This window comes from Cnephaeus nilssonii (genome assembly GCF_951640355.1).
Source record: "Cnephaeus nilssonii genome assembly, chromosome: 17".
In the NCBI taxonomy this organism is placed as follows: Eukaryota; Metazoa; Chordata; class Mammalia; order Chiroptera; family Vespertilionidae; genus Cnephaeus; species Cnephaeus nilssonii.
In genome coordinates, this window is record NC_137088.1 from 2195733 (window position 1) to 2213540 (window position 17808).

Sequence of the window (17808 nt, forward strand, 5' to 3'; positions counted from 1 at the left end):
TGGGCTGGCACCCTAACCATCTGGAACCTTCTCTCTCCCCCTAGGTCAGCTTCCTTTGTAGCAGGGATCAGGTGATCTGAGGGCCTCTGGTTTTAAAATAGTGGGAGTTTTGTTCTGGCCCCTTTCCCCTTCCACTCCCCAGGGATCCCATGGGAAGGAGGGTGTGTGTGAGAGAGGACTGTTAAGCTAAATAGAACAAGAGTGGGACAGAATCCTCAAGGGCTGCGAAATGGCGGCAGGGACAAGAGGGTCACAGCAGGTGACTCCTGGCTTTATGCTGTTTCTCCAGGCCCTGGCGTAGGCCTGGGCTCCTGGCAGGTGGGGCCTGCCCAGCCCCAGTAACAGCGGCAAGTAAAGGGTTCCCAGGCTCCAGCGCTGCCCCCTGGCTGCAGATGCAGGAAGGCTTCCTGCTGTCCTGGGTCTCGCCGGGCACAGCGCCCATGGCCATGGCACCGCTGGTGACTGCAGGCTGTGGCCGCCCTGGTCACGTTAATCACGTAGGGGCCCAGGGTGTCCACCAGGTAGTCATGAAGGTGCCAGCACTTCTCCTGAGGAAAGGGGAGGGACGTATCAGTGTACCTGCTCCATGGCCCTGGCGCGGTCTCTCCCCCGCCCGCCCTGGGACCCCCAGCCTGGGCCGTGTGGCAGCTGGAGGGGCAATGATCACCTCGGAGCTGGAGAGGCTCAGGTCCCCCCAGAGCACCACGCCGGCTGCCCCCAGCGCTGCGCTCACGCCGATGGTCCTCACAAGGTCGTCCTGGAGGCAGAGCGCTGCTGAGCCCGGGCTGAGCTGGCCCAGTCCACCTGGGCCCACCTCCGCCTTCCAGAAACGTTCCTGACTCAGCGCCACCATCTGATTCCACCTCTAGAGTAGGGCCCTTGGCACCGAGCCCCTGAGCCGCTTCTCGGCCTCCACCCAGAGAATGTCTCCCCTCAGATCAGGGCACCAAAGGCTGGCGGTGCCTTCCCCAGGGCAGAGCCACACCTGGCAGATGCTCCAGGATAGGACCGCCCCCTCAGAACCAAACCAGGGCCTCCCCTTCCCACCCCCACCTCCCCCACCCCCCCACCCCGGGGCAAGGTCTTCTGCCCAGACCTTCCCAGGACAGGGCCAGGCCTCCCCACTGGACACCAGCTGTCACTCACCTGGGACAGGAACCTTCCAGAGCGTCGGCGTGTGAGGCGGGTGTAAGCCAGGACCGGCAGGGGGTGGGGGTGCCCAGAGCGGGCCACGCGGAAGGCCTCCCCCAGGCGGTGTCGCACAAATGCCTGGTGGTGAGCCGGCGGCAGGCTGGGCGGGAGGTAGATGCTGGGGAAGAGGGCGCTCGAGGCGGTCCAGAGCCAGTGCAGTTGGGTGTTGCGGGCACGGGTGTCCGGGTGGCAGTGGCCTGTGTAATTGGAAGCCACACCGTGCCAGCCATTGCCACAGGCCGGGAAGCGATAGAAGCCCCAGAGCCCCCGGGGCTGCAGGGCCCGGCCCAGCCGCAGGGTGCCCTCCATCAGTGCTCGCGCCGCGTGTTCAAAGGCAGCCCGGGCCTGGCGGAGCTGCTCCTGGGGGTCCCGGTGCGGGAGTACCTGCTGTGCCCACGCCCACGAGGCTGCCTGGTAGGCTCGGCGGCGGCCCCAGTTCCCAGCCCAGAGTGGACACCATTCTTCCCAGTCCAGCACTGCCAGGCCAGCAAAGCCGGGTCTCAGGCTGCGGTGGATCTGGTAAGCGGCGCGTGCCAGGTGGCGGTCAAGGAGCACAGCCTGAGGGATGCCCCCGTTGTGAGCTGTGCCCCGGCGCCCGATGTAGGGATAGAGGCCGAGCTGGTTCTTGTAGAAGATGGTGATGTTCTGCCCACGGAAACTCTGCCCATGGTTGGCAGTGATGCCCAGGGCCTCTAGCGGCAGGGGCACGCCAAAGCGGGCCCCACAGCGTGCCGACGGCACGTTCCACAGCACGGAGAAGGGGATTCCCGGGGCCCCAGGTGGGGTCTGGCCACACCCCAGGCACAGGGCCGCCCCGAGCACCAGGGCCGTGCCCAGCTGCATGGTCTTGCCCCAGGAACGGACCTGCGGGAGAGAGGGTGTGAGCTTAGGGTCCAAGGCCATGCCTTCCACACAGCAGGGAAAGCGGGAAGAGCGTCCCTAGCTCCTCCCCACAGTGGGGAAAGCATGGCCCCCAAGGGGTCCCGGAGGCCTCTCAGAGCAGCCACACCCTGGGCTGGCCTGGGCCGCTCCCTACTGCTCTCCACCCCTGACCCCTCCCCGCCCTGAGCTCTCAAGTCCTTTCCTTCCCCTCCTCCTCCCCCCCCCCCCGCCCCCGCCACCTTCTTTCCTGCCCGAGCACTCAGCACTCAGGTCTCTCAACATCACCTCCCCTGGGAGGCCTCCTGGGTCTCCAGGGGGCGAGGGCACAGGGCTCCCACGGTCCCAGCATGCATCCTGCCACTGCCGGCTGTCTGTCTCCCTACCTATCTGTCCCCCTGGGTCAAGATCCTATCTGTGGATCTCATTCCCCATTGCCTGTGCGCAGCCAGGGCCTGACCTAACATCTAGGAGGTGCTCAGGGAGTGGTGAGGAGTGAATGGGGAAGAGAAGAGACACCCTTCCTCCTGAGCTGGCAGAGTGGGAGGGGCAAAGGGCAGGAGTCCCAAGATGAGCCTGGGAGGCGAGGGTGGGGGTCAACAAATAAACCGTCATCGCCACACCCAACAGAAGCCTTTATTCAGCCACACTGACAGCTTGGAGCCCCAGTCAGGGATCCATGTCCTGACCCCCCCCCCCCCCCCCCCGGCTCTCAGCGGCCCCCGGGGCCAGGGGCGGAGGCTGGGACTGTCCTGGGGAGTCCACTGAACCAGAAAGATGGTGCCTTGTCCTTGGTGCCCCTCAGATGTCCTTCTCCATCCAAAAGATGGGGCCCCCTCTCAGGTCACGGTACCCTGCCTCCAGCAGGCTGTGTGGAGAGGCCCCTGCTGGAGGGGGCGGGGAGGTGGCCAGGCACTCAGGCAGGGGAGGGGGTGGCGGCAATGACGGCCCTTTGGAGGCTTTGGGGGCAGCGTGGGCAGCCAGACTAGGGGCCTTGCAGGGTGGCCGGGGGCACGGGGCCCCGGGGAAGGCACGGAGCAGAGCGGCGGGCAGCCGTCGGCTGGTGAAGACCAGGCCCTGCACCGGCTCCCCCAGCTGGTAGCCCAGGTGGGCGTAGAAGGGCAGCTGGTCGTGGGTGGTGAGGTGCAGCCGGTGGAAGCCCCGGGCCTGAGCGAAGGCCTCGAGGCCCTCCATGAGGCGGCGGCCGAAGCCACGGCCCCTCAGGGCCCGGGCCACCACCACCGTCTCCACCAGGAGGCTCTGCGGCCGGTCTAGCACCCGTGACAGGCGGGCATGCCCCACCACGATGGGGGCGTTCCCGGGCGTGGGGTGGGGGCTCAGCAGCATCAGGCAGAGGGGGAAGCTGTCGGAGGACTGGCCCAGGGAGTGCAGGCGGGAGGCGCGGCTGCGCGGCCACTGCTCGTTGATGAGGTCGGCGCAGGCGTCCAGGAGCTCGGGCCGGCAGTGCACGGGCTCCAGGGTCAGCGCAGCCAGGCCGGGGACTGGGCTCTCCTCCGGCTGGTGTGTGGGGTCCAAGGTCAGCTCAGCCAGGCCTGGAAGGGGGGTCATCTCTGGACGGCATGCAGAACCCGGGGTCAGCGCAGCCGGCCTGGGGCTGTGGGTCCGCCCTGGTTGGTGTGCAGGGTCCTGGGGCAGCTTGGCCAGCTTGGATCTCGGGGTCAGGCAGGATCCAGAATCAGCTCGGCCGGCTGGGACTCAGGATCCGCTCCAGCCAGTTGGGAGGGTCTAGGGGAGGAGTCAGGCGGCGAGGCCAGGCTCAGTGAGCTCCGGCCTACGTGTGTGTGAGACCCGGGCTCAGCTGAGTCAGGCTGGGAGCTGGGCCCCTATCTCAGGTTGCAGGTGGCTCAGTGCCAGGCTGGGGGTTCAGGCCAAGGCCTCCAGGAAGTGGCATCTCCTCAGACCACAAGGTGCCCCTCCTGTGGACACCAGCCGGGCTGGGCTGTGCCAGGAGGGAGGACGGGCTGGGGCAGGGACGAGTGGACAGAGTGCCCGGGGAGCCATGTGCCCTAGAGCCAGGGAGTGGAGGGCTGCACCTTGTTCCCACGCTCACCTGATGGTGCAGGTGGACTGGAGGGACCTATACCCGGGGGCGGGGGGGGGGGACTCAGTGGACAGCAGAGGGATGGCTTCAGGTGCCCTGTCCCGCGCTGGATGGAGGCCGAGGCCTGAGGCCTGGCCCGGCTGCTCTGGCTGCAGCGCTGTCCTCCCCAGGACAGTTGACCTAGCCCTGCAGCAACGCGGCTGGCTGGCCATCAGGCAGCACATGCAAAGCAGACGCAATGACCCCTTGCTGAACGCCACGCAACTCGCTGTCCTCGGGAGCTCCTCCCATCCCAAATTCCAGGCCACACGTCTAAACCCCGTGGGCCATGCCCGCCACATAACTGATGGGGGGGGCCCGCAGGGGGGGGGCCTGGTGCGCCACTCACTCACCCATCAGGCTCTTTCCCCTCCCTGGATGGGCTTCCTTGCCTGGGACACAGCCCACGGCCCGCTCCCCAACACTGCCCAGCCCAGCTCAGGACGTGCGTGCGCGCATGCTCACAGTGCTAAGGAGTTACTGTAACAGTTTGGGAGGGCAGACACCTGAGATGGGTCTCCCTGGGCTAAAGTGACGTTCTGCAGGGCTGGTCCCTTCTGGGGCTCTAGGAAAACCCACTCCCTTGCCCTTTTCCAGCTTCTAAATCTAGACCCGTGCTCGGCAAACTGCGGCTCGCGAGCCACATGCGGCTCTTTGGCCCCTTGAGTGTGGCTCTTCCACAAAATACCACGGCCTGGGCGAGTCTATTTTGAAGAAGTGGCGTTAGAAGTTTAAGTTTTAAAAATGTGGCTCTCAAAAGAAATTTCAATCGTTGTCCTGTTGGTATTTGGCTCTGTTGACGCATGAGTTTGCCGACCACTGATCTAGAGGCACCTGCTTTCCTAGGCTCATGGCCCCGTCCCATCTTTAAAGCCAGCAACGGCTTCAGTCCAACCTGTGCGTCCACAATCGCACCTCCTTCTCTCTCAGGACACTTCGGAGGGTCATGGATCCAACTGTCCCCTCAGACGGGGCCCCAGCAGCACCAGCAAGGTCCCTGCTCACAGCCACACAGCCCTGTGGCTCTTGCAAGCCTGGCTCCCCGCGGGCCTGAGTTTCTTCCGCAGCCGCTCTAGATAAGGACCACAGCTTCCTCCCTGCATCCACAGGGGTCCAACGGCCACCAGGTTAGGGGCCCAGACCTCCTGCACCCAAACCCCACTGTTTGCCCATTCTGCCCAAGCCCTGCAGCAGGAGGGTCTATGCTGGGGGGGTGTCTGGCGGTGGGGAGTGAGGCAGGCGCGCTGGTCCCCACTATGCTACTCACCTTCTCACCAAAGAAGACGTCCTGGCTCCCTTCCCCAGCTCCCCGGAAGCCCCCTGAGCTTGAGGCCAATGTCAGTAACAGGGCGCCCCCTCCCCTCACGCCGCATTCCACTCAGAAGGCTGTACGCCCCTCACCTGCAATCAGCCACCTCCGCAGCAGCCGCACCCCTTGACCAGGAGGGAGGAAGCCCCAAGATCTGCATCTAGACCAGGAACCCCAGGCTTCCCCGCGGGCTTAACCCCTTCGTACCACCCCAACCCACCGTGGGCGGGGTTCCTGGGTTCTCAGAGACAGGCGGTCCCCGCTGTGCCTCGGTTTCCCCCTCCCTCCTAGTGGGCCTTAAACCGTGGAGTTCTGGGGGTGGGGGCTTGGAAACCTGACAGTGGTTGGGTGTGGCTCCGCATGCTCCGGGAGCGAACCCCAGACACAGGGAGAGCGAGAGGAGCGACAGAGCCACGCGATCTTACGCACGGAGCGGACAGAAGCGCGGGGGGCAATGATGACGGACACGCCGCGCGTGGGGAGGGGGCGGTACTGACATGTTGAAGCTGGGCTCCGGGATGCTCGGCGTCCCGCTCCGCACAGGTCCAGATCTCGTTGTCTCTGGCCCGGACTCCTTCATCCGTCCGCGCTGCCCCCTAGCGGCGCGGCGGAGGCACTGTAGCCGTCGCGGCCCGCTGCGCCCCACCAGGTCCTGAGTCTCCCAGGGCGGCCAGGCTCCGCCCCCCGGCGCGTGCGTCCTAACACTGACCCGACGCAGGCCCCGCCCACTGGCGCTGGGCCCCGCCCTGCTCCCTGCGCGTCACAGCTCAACGCCTGCTCCGCCTCCCGTTGGCCCCGCCCACAAGGCCCCGCCAGAAGGCCCCGCCCCGGCCCGGCCAGGCTGTGGCTCCACGCATCACCGCTGAGGACCCGCCTCAGTTCGGCTCCCCGAGCCCCGCCGGCGCCCCGCGTGCTACCACCTGGGCCGGGCGCGGGCCCTTCCTCCAGCTGCCCCCGTTTCCGCCTCGCCCCGGCCTCGCCCCCGCGCCGCTCTGTCTCGGCTCCCGCCGGCCTCCTGCCTCCGTCAGGCGTGGAAGCGGCCAGGGGAGCTTCCTCCTGAGAGTTGGGTCCCAGCCTGGAAGTAGCCGCCCCGGGACAGACGTCAATCCGAGAGGAGCCTCCCGTGCCCTCTGGGTCCGGAGCTGCAGTGTCAGGCGCTCAATAAACAGCTCTCGAGTGAGAATCACGTCTGCTTTATTGACGGGCTGCAGGCTGCTGACCATCCACCGCGGAGCCAGGCTCCGCTGCAGCCGACGCCTGGGGGCGATGCCAGCCTCGCCGGTATGGCTGTGCCACCTGGGAGAGGTTCCCTCCGGGTATGGCTGTGCCACCCGGGAGAGGTTCCCTCCGGGTATGGCTGTGCCACCTGGGAGAGGTTCCCTCCGGGTATGGCTGTGCCACCTGGGAGAGGCTCCCTCCGGGTATGGCTGTGCCACCTGGGAGAGGTTCCCTCCGGGTATGGCTGTGCCACCTGGGAGAGGCTCCCTCCGGGTGATGCTCAGCGCCCTCTTGGCGGCGCCCGAGGCTGAATGAGTCGGCGCACTTCTCACACTTCTCGTGCTCAGCACGGGGCCGGTGAAGAGCAGGCGCTCAGGAACGTCCGTTCTTGTGATTGCTGCGGTTTAAAGACGGGCCCCTGTCTCTGAGGTGACGTTAGAGACCCCGAGGTGGGTGCCGGAGACTCCCGGGAAGTACCTGGTATGTGAGCATGCCAGGCAGGTGCTCCTGACTGTACCCCCGAGTGTGCCCGACTTGTGTAGCTGGGCCTGACCTTGGGAAAGCCTGGGCCCCGAGCGCACTGTTACATGGCCAGGTGGCGGCAATGTGTGCACCCTGGGGGGTGCCCCGTCACCACGCGCCCCGCTGCTCACACCGGGCGCCCCTCCAGCCCGGGTAGCAGTGACACTGGAACTCCACCGCCATCCGTCCCCGATCCTCAGGGGAGAGGGCGCCTCGTAGGGTCAGGGGCCCTCCGCCCGGCGGGAGTTCAATGGAGAAACTCGAGGGGCTGAGGAGGAGGAGGGCCTCGGGGTGGCCGGGGCGCCGGGCACAGCGGCCGTGGCCGGAGCACAGCGCTTCGCTGCACAGACGCGCCCCGCTGGTCACATTCAGGACGAAGGGGCCCAGCGTGGCGTCCACGTACTCCTTGATGGCCTGGCACGACCCCTGGGGGGAGGAGGCGCGTCAGGGCCACGCGTGGGCCCCCCTAGGGCCCTGAGGCCCTCGCTGGCCCGCCCGCAGGACTGCAGGGTGGAAAGGACGGGCCCGGGTCCCCCCGGCCGACCTCTGCCCCCGCCCGGCCTGAGCTCACCTTGGTCTTCGTGTTCTCCCAGCTCACCCAGAGCACCGCTCCCGCCGCTCCCTGGGCCGCGCTCTCCCCCAGGCTGTGCTCCAGCTCCTCCTGGGGGGAAGCACAGGGTGGCTCTGTGGCCCTCCCCCTCCTCCCCAGGCAGCGCTGGAACCCCACTGGATCAGCCAAACGGTCCCTCTTCCCTGCCTGGGGCCGGAGGCCAGCCCGTCCCGCTCTAGCCTGTGTGCCATGCAGGCGGGGACTGCGTCCTGGCACAGACCTTGGCACACAGTAGGTGCTCAAGGACGTGAGAATGAAGGGAGGAAAGTGCCACCAGGCTGTGTGGCATCCGTTGCTGGACCGAATGCCTGACGAGGAGAGCTGAAGGGGGGCAGGGCCACGGGAGGAGACTCACCAGGGACAGGAAGCGGCTGGTCATGTCGTAGAAGATCTGGACATAGGGCAGCACCGGCAGACTGGGGTCCCCAGCACCCCCAGCCACACGGAATGCCTCAGCCACTCGGTGCCGCACATACGCCTGTGCCTTCCCTGTGCCCTCCAGCGCCGCGGGGAGGTAGATGCTGGGGTAGAGGGCGCGGCTCTGGGCCCACAGCCACCCCAGCTGGTCGTTCTGGGCACGGACGCCCGGCGGGCACTCGCCGGTGTAGTTGGGGCGCAGGAAGTCGTAGTTATAGCAGTCAGGGAAGCCGTAGAAGCCCCAGAGGCCGCGAGGCCGCAGGGCCCGCCCCAGCCGGAGGGTGCCCCCCATCCAGGCCTGGGCGGCCCCCTGGAACTGGGCCTGGGCTGCTGCCTCCACCCGAGGAGCCGGCCAGTCCGGGTGCTGCCCCCGAACCAGCGCCCGCGAGCGCTGCCGGTAGATGTCCTTGGCGTCCCAGTTGAAGGCCCAGCGTGGGCGCCAGGCCTCCCAGTCGATGACCGCCAGCCCCGAGAAGCCAGAGGCAGGCACGGCGGCCAGGACGTCGCGGTGTGCGCGGGCCAGGTGAGCGTCCAGGCTGGCGTTCTGGGGCAGGCCGCCGAACACGGGCTCCCCGGCGGCCGTGTAGTAGGGGTAGGTGCCCAGCTGGGAGCTGTAGAAGATGGTCATGTCCGGGCCGAGGAAGGTCTGGCCCGGGTTGGCCACCACGTCAAAGACACTGACGTCCACGTCCACGCCGTGCCTCTCCAAGCACCACTGCGTGTTGGCGTTCCAGACGGTGGTGAAGGGCTGGCTGGGCACCACGGGGTCCCCGGAGCCGGGGGCCATGCCCAGCAAGGTCAGGAAGAGGGCGCAGCTGGGAAGCAGGTGGGGCGCCATGGCACCGGGCAGGCCTCGGGCAACCTGGCCGGGGGAGGCAGAGCTGAGGGCCGGCCTTGGACCCTCTGGCCCTGCTCACTCATCAGCCCAGCCCTGCTCCGACTTCAGGTGACACTGACTGGCAGGGCGCAGGGAAGTCAGGGGCCAGACAGCGGTCTGGGGCACATCTGCGTGGCCTCTCGGGACAGGCCTGGCCCTGCCGAGGCTCACCCCCCGCTTCCCCAAGGGCCGCAGGAGCCAGGACAGCTGTTTGGAGGAGAGAGCCGAGAGCCAGGCCTGCCCCAGGCTGACCAGACTGTGGGGCTGGGCCCTTGCTGTCTCCCCCAGGAATCCCCGCCAGCCCCCGGAGGGGATGCTCAGGGACCGAGGACAGCCTCCTGTACCCCGCCAGCCTGCCCGCTCGTCCCTGCTGACCTCTGGGCTGACGGGCCTCCTCCTCCAAACTTCCCGACTGGGAGGGCAGGACTCTGTGCCTCTGGGAGGAAGTCACCCCACCCCGTCTGGGGGCGGGCTGAGGGGTGGGCCCGGGGTGGGCGGGCTGGGCCAGGCAGCAGAGCCACCTCACTACCCCCAGCAAAGTGCCCTCGTCGGGGGTGGGGCCTGGGCCGGAAGTGCCCCCCGTCAGCACTAGGGCAGGGCTTTGTGGCTTTATTTGGCTGGGGGGGGTTGCAGGGGGAGGCAGTGCAGGGGGGAGGCCGTGTGGTACTGGAATCTGGCTATCTTGGGGCTGATACCCAGGGAGGTACTTGCCCCCCACGTGGCTGCTTGAGTCCTGGGCACTTTCGCCTTGGTGGGTGGGCCCCTTCCTAAAAAACATTTTTTTTCTTTTTTTTTAAAAAAAATATTTTTATTGATTTCAGAGAAGAAGGGAGAGCGATAGAAACATCCATGATGAGAGACAATCATGGATCGGCTGCCTCCTGCACGCCCCCACTGGGGATGGAGCCCACAACCTGGTCATGTTCCCTGACTGGGAATCGAACCGTGACCTCCTGGTTCATAGGTCTCTATTCAACCACTGAGCCATGCTGGCTGGGCAAAAAAAAAATTTTTTTTAGTATTTCATTTATTGATTTTAGAGAGAGAGGGAAGGAGAGAAACATCGATTTGTTGTTCTACATGCATTGGTTGATTCTCTATGTGCCCTGACGGGATTGAATAAAAAAATTTAAAAATATATATTTTACAACTATGCTGGTATAAAGACAAACACACTCCAGACGGAATCCATTACATATTCATTATTTATATATTTCTCTCTCTCTCTTTTTTTTTTTTTTTTTGCATTAAAAACCTTTTTATTTAGCCGAAACCGGTTTGGCTCAGTGGATAGAGCGTCAGCCTGCAGACTGAAGGGTCCCGGGTTCGATTCCGGTCAAGGGCATGTACCTTGGTTGCGGGCACATACCCACTAGGGGGTGTGCAGGAGGCGGCTGATCGATGTTTCTCTCTCATCGATGTTTCTAACTCTATCCCTCTCCCTTCCTCTCTGTAAAAAATCAATAAAATATATATTTTTAAAAAGCCTTGTTATTTACAGGTTGTTGACAAGGATTCTGCGGACAAACTAAGCCTACGTTGCACAGGTATCTGTCTGACGGAGGGCTGGGGTGGGGACGGGTGTGAGCCTCCGCCACTGAGGAGTCTGCCCATTTCTCTTCCATTAGAATGAAGCACTGATGGGCCTCTACGTGCCGTGGCCTCGGCCCCACCGCGCTTTGGGGGCCTGTGTGACAGGCACCGTGTGCGTGAAGCAGGCTGTGCTTCACCCTCCGTCCACTCGCTGGGTCAGCGGCTGTGTCTGAGGCCCCAGCTAGTGCCCATCGGGGCCTCGGCACAAACCAGCAGAGCGTACGTGTGAGTGTGGGGCGCTGTCGTCTTGTGACTGTGAGGCCTGGAGGCCTGTCGGGGTGACCGCACGCCTGTTCATTCCTGATGATTCCACGTGTTTGCTGATTCAGAATCTAGTGATTGACGCCTAGCGGGTGCACGGGCCCAGGCTTGCCTGCCAGGCCGGGGTGGAGGAGCCAGCAGGTCCCTGGCTCCGGTTGAAGTGCTGCCTGGGTCTGCAGCCTGGTCTGGGCCTGAGCCAGTGGCATGGTGGGCACCAGAGCCGTGGCACAGCTGGCTGCCACCTGGGCTTGGTCCTCCAGGCTGGCAAGGCTGCAGAGAGGAGCGCCCAGGGTCCTGTGGGCACGCCGGCTGCAAGTCGAGCGCAGGATCTGGCCAGCGGTGGTGGCTGCTGAGCCTGTTCAGAAAGCCGGGCCCCAGAGTGATGACCATCAGGCCCAGGGCAGCCTGGACCCCTCTCCCTGAGCTCCATGCTGCCTCCTGCTCCCCCGGAGACCGAGGGCTGCACTTGGCACAGTCCAGCCCCCCAGCAGGCCAGCATTCTCGCTGGCCTGGGTGCCAGGGAGAAGCTGTAATGGAACAGCAGGAAGCAGCTGGGGTGCCTGCGGCCCTGCCCCACCCCAGGGCGCCACCCACAAGCTAGCCTCTGCAGGGCTGGTCTGGTCCGAGTGATGTGTGTCTGGGGTGCGAGGAATAGAGTGAGGAAGTAAAATGGAGTCACTAGAGTCAAGCTGTTGAAGTACCACAGTGAAGTAGGTTGAGCCGCGAGGGAAGACTGCTTTGTTTTACCTGGCCTGGGACCTCAGCTTTGAACTTACCCATCCTGCATCAAGGCCTAGACATACCTCAGGCCCCAGACGTGAACTGGCCTTGCTGTGCACTGTCCAGGCCACACGTCTGATAACCATCTCAGGCAGGTCCAGAGGCCGCGGCTGCAGAACCGATTCTTCTTAGGAAATTACTTTTTAAGCTGCTCACAGGTGAGCCAGCTTGCGGGTCCAGACCTGCCTGCTCTCTCGTCGGGCACACCCCAGGCCTCATCCCCTCGCTCCCCACCCCCCACCTGGCCACCCGTCGGCCAGTCTGGCTAGCCCCTGGCTGCCCTTTCCCCAGGTGACTTCCAGGTCCCCCTGGGGGAGCGGTGGGAGGTGCTCACAGGTCTGTATGGGGGGGTCATAGTGTGAAAGGAGGGCCCTTGGGGGGGGGGGATCAGAGTTTCACATGTCGGGGGCTCTGTGTATGTGGACGTCACAGCCCCAGAGGCGGGAAAGTCCAGGCGCACGGGTGGGGCCCTAGGTGTGCCTCCACCACCGGGGTTGGGAGGTTACAGGTGTGAGCAGGGTAGCTCACAGGTGTGCACGGATCACGTGTGTGCGGGGTGGTCACAGGCGTGTGGGCTCACAGCGCCCTCCCCGCTGGCTCCATCAGCTCATGGTCTCATTGACCAAGGCCCGGATCCTCTCCCCAGCAGGCCTGTCCCCACCACCACCAGGAGCTCCGGGGACCCTCTCACCTCGGGACCCGCCGTCACCAGGGACGACACTGCCCTCCCAGCGCGACCAGCAGCCCTTTCCCTGTCCTCTGCCACCACCAGGCGGAGGGACAGGATGGCTGGGCAGCCCGAGTGGACGTTGGTTCAGTGGCACTTGCTTTTGCGGGCTCTGCTCCCCTCCCCACGCCCCTCGCCCTCTGCTTCTCCGGGGAGCGCTCTCCTTGGTCCCGCACCCAACGCAGTCTTCACAGGCAGTGCGCACCTCCCTCTGCGCGGCCACCGCACAGGGACAGGGAGCGTCCTCACGGTGTGACTCCCGGCCGCATCCCTCGCAGCTGGACCGGCACTGGCAGGTGCGTGTGCTGGTTACAGAGCAGCCAGCCAGGCGCCACCCTCGGCAGCCAGGCTGTGCGGCTCCGGGGCCCTCCTGCCTCTGCCTGATAAGAGGCCCCGCCACACCCCGCCCTGTGCTGGCATCCCCGCTGCGTCCAGCTCCCGCCACCTTTGCCCCTGCTTCGTTCCTAGGCTGAGTCATCTGTGACTAGGACAGGGGCACCCAGGTTTGGGTGGGGTGGCTGAGGCCAGGGAGACCCACCCAGGGAACTCCCTTCGGGGGCAGGGAGTGCGCAGGCCAGAGCAGGTCTGACTGCTCCAACGGCTTCTGCTCTCCCGGGGGCAGAACAGGGCGGGCCTGGAGGATGTCTGCTCCCAGGCCCTGGGTACCCCCCTTGCCCCATCAGGCGACTGCAGTGCGAGAGGGCCTGGACTTCAGAATCCACACCCCAATCCCTTCTTGCCTCCTCGGACCATTCCCGGTGGAGGACGGTGGCCCAGAGGGGTGAGGGGCGAGGGGTGTGGCTGGAGTCCACTGCCCGGGAGCTGTGGGGATGGAGGGAGAGTGCTCTGGTCGCTTGCCCAGCTGGGGAAGATCAAACATCCACTCCCCCTCTCGCCCTGGGTGGGCAGGCGAGGCCCCCCGGCACCAGCCCAGCTGGTCCCTCCCAGAAGGTTGGGCTTCACCGCATTCCAGTCCATCCGGAGAGCAAGGCCCTGGGCACGGGGGCGGCACGGGTCCCTCCGCTCCCAGGGCCCGTCCCAGCAGGACAGCTGCGGGCCCGGGTCCCAGGGAACACCCTGACCGATGACAAGTCCCTCACACAGAGGTTTCACAGGACGGAGCTGGGCTCCAACCTCGGGGAAGCGTCTGGAATCACTCACAGGCCCTGGCCCAGGGGCAGACAACCCAAGCACAGAAGCAGTTGTTTTATATTTAATTTACAAAAGAGACCCCCAATAATAATAATAAACTACCCAGGAGCAGGGGAGTAGGCCATGTGCCCCTTCCTCTGGCAGGGACAGAAGGGGTCCCCCAGGGGACTGCCCCTCCCCCTTAGAACAGGGGGTGAGAGCTGGGGAGGACGCCCTCCGGGCATCCCAGGGGCTCTGCCCCCTCTGGACTTAGGCGTCCACCCTGGGCAGGCCCCTTCACGCCTGGCAGAGCCCTGGTGGCAGAGGCCAGCTTGCCCGAAGCCAGGTGAGAGATCCCTACAAGGTCCAGGTGAGGGCTAGGGCTGCCGCGGCCAGCGGGCCAGTGAGGTGGGACCCAGCCCAGGCCCCACTGGCACGCCCGGCTGCCCGCCCACGGTCCCACTGGCATTGCTCGCCGCCCCAGCCTAAGTAGCATTGGCATTGAAAGTGCTTCTGCAGGTGGTCGAGGTCGGCCCAGCTGAGCTCCCCCTCGGGCCGCAGCGGGGGCTCCCCCGGCGTGTGGCTGGGCACCAGGCGGAAGCTGCTGGCACTGAGGTGCAGGAAGGTGTTGGTGTTGGGGTCTCGGCGCACGCAGCGCCCGTGGCCGTGGCACTGGGCCCAGCTGCAGTAGTGGGCCGCCCAGGACACGTTGACGACATAGGGGATCAGCAGCCGCATCAGGTAGTCCTTGAGGTACTGGCACGTCTTCTGGGGGCAGAGGCCAGGAATCAGGTCCGCTGCCTCCGCCCAGACCCAGACAGACGCTGTGCCCACGATGCCGTGCCCGCACCTTCTTGAACCGGTGACACGCGTATACATGCAGTTGTGCCCGAGCCCTCACTGTCCCTGTGCCCACTGAGAAGGGGTCGGGGCAGAGGCTGGAGCCTGCAGGCCAGCAGGGAGGGGTAGGCCAGCATGTCCCCGTTCCCGGGAGCAGGGGAGGAGGCCTCGTCTTCTGCTGGCACCAGGGATGTCTTGGGTAGGAGACAGACCAGGGGGCCAGACTAGGTTTGCCCACCTTGAGGTTTGGCAGCCCAAAGCCCGAACACTCACCCTGCACCTGCAGAGCCTGCAGGCGGGAAGGCTGGGGGTCACTTACCATGCTGGTGGTGAAGCCTGCGTCGCCCCAGAGGATGACCCCAGCCGCGCCCAGGGCGGCGCTCTCGCCAATGGTGGAGATGAGATCCATCTGTGGGGACAGCGGTCACTGGGGGCTGAGGCGCAGGGAGGAGGGCACACGGTGGGCAGGCCCCTCCTGTTCTGACTCGGTGGCCTTCCCCCAGCCCAGTCCTCCCCTCTCACTCTCAGGCAGGGCCCCCTTTCACTCTCTCTTAAGTGTTTAAGCCGTTTCCACCCCCCGCTTTCTGGAGCCTAGGAGGTATGGACCAAGAGAGACTCCAAAATCAGCACGCCCACGCCCACGCCCAGGCCCCTGCTCTGTCCTGGGCCTCCCGGCAGGCTTCGGGTCGGTTCTCAGCATGTCTGGGCCCTGATTTTCTCATCTGCAACATGGAGCTACGATGCTGCCCTCTCACCAGGTTACAGAGACTGCGGGGAGGGGAGGGGAGGAGAGGAGCCGGGGCAGGAGGGGCAGGAGGCCCTCGGGGAGCTCGGACTGCGGCGGCCCCCCAGGAGGAAGGCAGGGCCCTGGGAGGCGCGTACCTGGCTCAGGCCCGTGAGGCTGCGGCTGTAGGTGGGCCGCGTGAAGACGTAGACGGGGAGCGCGTGGCTGGCGTGGTGGGTGCGGGCCACCCGGAGGGCCTCCTGGACGCGGAAGCTGACGAAGTTGCGGCCGTGGGCGGTGGAGGCGAGCGTCTCGTCCAGGTAGACGGAGGGGAAGAGGGCCGTGCTCTCGGCCCACAGCCAGGCCAGCTGGTCGTTCCGGGAGACCTCCACGTCGGGGCAGCGGCCCGTGTAGGTCTCCCAGTTCTGCACGTAGTCGTGGTTGTAACAGTCGGGGAAGAGGTAGAAGCCCCAGAGGTGCTGCGGCCGGAACCTCTTGGCGGAGCGCAGCGTCCTCAGCATGAACTCGCGGGCGCCGAACTCGAACTCGTACTGCGCCTGCTTGGCCACGCGGTCCGGCGGCCAGTCGGGGTGGCGGCTGGCCACCAACTGGCGCGACAGCTGGCGGTACACGTCCTTGTCCTGCCAGTTGCGCACCCACACGGGCCGCCAGTCCTCCCAGTCGATGACGGCCAGGCCGGCGGGCTCCTGCCGGCGGATGTAGTGCTCCACGCGCTCCTGCAGCAAGTCCAGGTGCGCCCGCAGGACGCTGTCGTTCTGGGGCACCCCGCCGTGCACAGCCCGCCCCGCCGCATCGAAGTGCGGGTACAGGCCCAGCCGCTCCCGGTAGAAGATGGTGATGTTCTGGTTCACGAAGCCCTCGTTAGGGGAGGCCTGCACGTCGAAGGCTTTCTCCTCCAGGTCCAGCGGCACCTTGAGGCGGGGCCCGCAGTCCTGGGTGGGCACGTCCCAGGCCACCACAAAGGGCCGGCCGGTGAAGATGGGCGTCGCTGTGGGCTTGAGCTCCTTGGCCCATGCTACCGCCAACGCCAGGGCCAGGGCCAGGACGATGGCGGGGCTCAGGCCTGCCCACATGCTGGGGGCCGCAGGAAGGCGGTGTCACCTGCCTGGCACGGGCTCAGGAGCTGAGGAAAGGGGGAGAGAGACGGCAGGTCAGCCTAGAGAACCTGGAGGTGCCAACCCCTAACCCATCCACACCGCCAAGGCCCACGCTGTGCGGGGCACCGTGCCCAGGGCTCTCCGGACCCTGTGACATGGCTGTAACAGGTCTGCGGGGCCACAGGCCCCCCAGGGCAAGCCTGGCCCCCGGAGCTCACTGCAGGAGCATCAGCAGGTGGCCTGGGCTGGGAAAGGACCTGTGAGGTCTGTGACCCCCGAGAACTGGGCGAAGGGAGCTGCTGACTCGCTGCCCAGACAGAGACACGCGATGCCCGCACACCACCCACACGTCGCTTCAGGGCGCCCAGACCCGAGGCCCGCTGTGTACCCGGCGGAGCGCCCTCGGTCCAGAGACACGCCAGCATTCGGGCGAGGCAGGCAGGGCAGCCCGGCGGCGGCCGGCCAGCTGGAGCGCACCGCCCGGACCAGGGCGGCTGTCAGGACTTTGTCTCCAGGGCAGTCCCGCTCCCGAGCTCCGGGAGGCCCCGCGGGGACAAAGGGGCAGCGGACCTCCCACGGCGGCGCCGGCGGCCGGCCCTCCCTCCGCAGCCACCGGGAGTGCGCGCGCCCACCGCCAGGCGGGTCGGGGGAGAGCTCGGTCCGCCGGGCCTTTGTGCGGGACCCCGCCCCCGCCCCGCACGTGGGGCCCGAGCCCGGCCCGGTGGGGGTGGGGTCCCCGTGCCGCCTCCCTGGGGGTTCGGAACCCAGCCCGTGGGAAGAGGGCCGCCAGGCTGGCATCGCCCGCCCTCACCTCGCGCGGGGTACCGCCAGGACCCGCGCCATAGCCACCGCCATCCTTGGCCCGGCCCAGCCCACTTCGGCCGCTCGCCCAGACCCGGCCCGGCTCGGCGCCTCTGCTGGCTCCGCCCCCCGGCTCCAGGGCCCTTTAAGAATCCTGCGCGGAGGCGGGTCCGGGGCAGGACCGGCGGCCGGGGCGGGAAGGTGCGCCCCATTTCCGTGCCGCCAGGGCGGCGTTTTGGACTCTAGCGTCCCCGGGTCCTCCTCCAAGGAACGTGGCGACCCATATAGGGCCGTGAGGCCCCTCCGAACGGGGGTTTCTCCTGGAGTCTCAGCGGCCAACGCCAGTCAGGCCGAGACACCCCCCCGCCGCCTGTGCGGGTGGTACAGTCCTCCCCGTTCCGCGGCGCGGCCAGCCCCTTAAAGGGACAGCAGCATAAAGGAGGGGGATCGGGGAGGCAATAAAGGAGGTGGTATTCCCCCACTCACCGCGAGGAGGTGCTGGGGGACCCCGCGGCCTTGCTTTGGGGGCAGCCGCGGATCTGGCTCTGCACCCCTGAGTGTAGCCCCAGCCGGGGGGGGGGGGGGGGGGCGGGGAGAGGGGGCTTTGTGTGGAAAGGGGGACGGTGACCAGAGCCGATCTCCAGACTCCCAGGACAGTAAACCCTGTGGATCGGGGCTCCCCTCCCCCGTCCAGGGTCTGAAGGGGAGC

General features: G+C 66.3%; 3 protein-coding genes across 7 annotated transcripts; all 3 read right to left on the minus strand.

The window, feature by feature from the left end:
• Positions 1-266: 266 nt before the first annotated feature.
• Positions 267-6475, minus strand: HYAL3 (hyaluronidase 3). Of its 5 annotated transcripts, XM_079794883.1 has the most exons (5): positions 6401-6475; positions 5978-6076; positions 1147-2055; positions 668-757; positions 267-548 (listed from the first exon to the last, which is right to left on the minus strand). In XM_079794883.1, the coding sequence occupies exons 3-5, from the start codon at positions 2032-2034 to the stop codon at positions 273-275; spliced, it is 1254 nt and encodes a 417-aa protein (XP_079651009.1). In that variant the 5' UTR covers positions 2035-2055; positions 5978-6076; positions 6401-6475; the 3' UTR covers positions 267-272. The 5 variants fall into 5 exon arrangements, with proteins under 5 accessions (XP_079651009.1, XP_079651008.1, XP_079651006.1 ...); XM_079794882.1 differs by lacking the exon at positions 5978-6076 and having other exon boundaries at positions 6401-6473; XM_079794880.1 differs by lacking the exon at positions 6401-6475 and having other exon boundaries at positions 5573-6294.
• Positions 2765-5549, minus strand: NAA80 (N-alpha-acetyltransferase 80, NatH catalytic subunit). The gene is given in 4 exon segments (XM_079794895.1): positions 2765-3685; positions 3867-3919; positions 3923-3996; positions 3999-5549. Coding segments are annotated over 4 exon segments (1035 nt in total). The 5' UTR covers positions 4093-5549; the 3' UTR covers positions 2765-2871.
• Positions 6476-6657: 182 nt separating the features above from the next.
• On the minus strand, positions 6658-17247 carry HYAL2 (hyaluronidase 2). Its single transcript, XM_079795041.1, has 7 exons — positions 17110-17247; positions 15339-16324; positions 14776-14865; positions 13978-14384; positions 8186-9161; positions 7792-7881; positions 6658-7646 (listed from the first exon to the last, which is right to left on the minus strand). The coding sequence occupies exons 2-7, from the start codon at positions 16272-16274 to the stop codon at positions 7329-7331; spliced, it is 2817 nt and encodes a 938-aa protein (XP_079651167.1). The 5' UTR covers positions 16275-16324; positions 17110-17247; the 3' UTR covers positions 6658-7328.
• Positions 17248-17808: the final 561 nt, after the last annotated feature.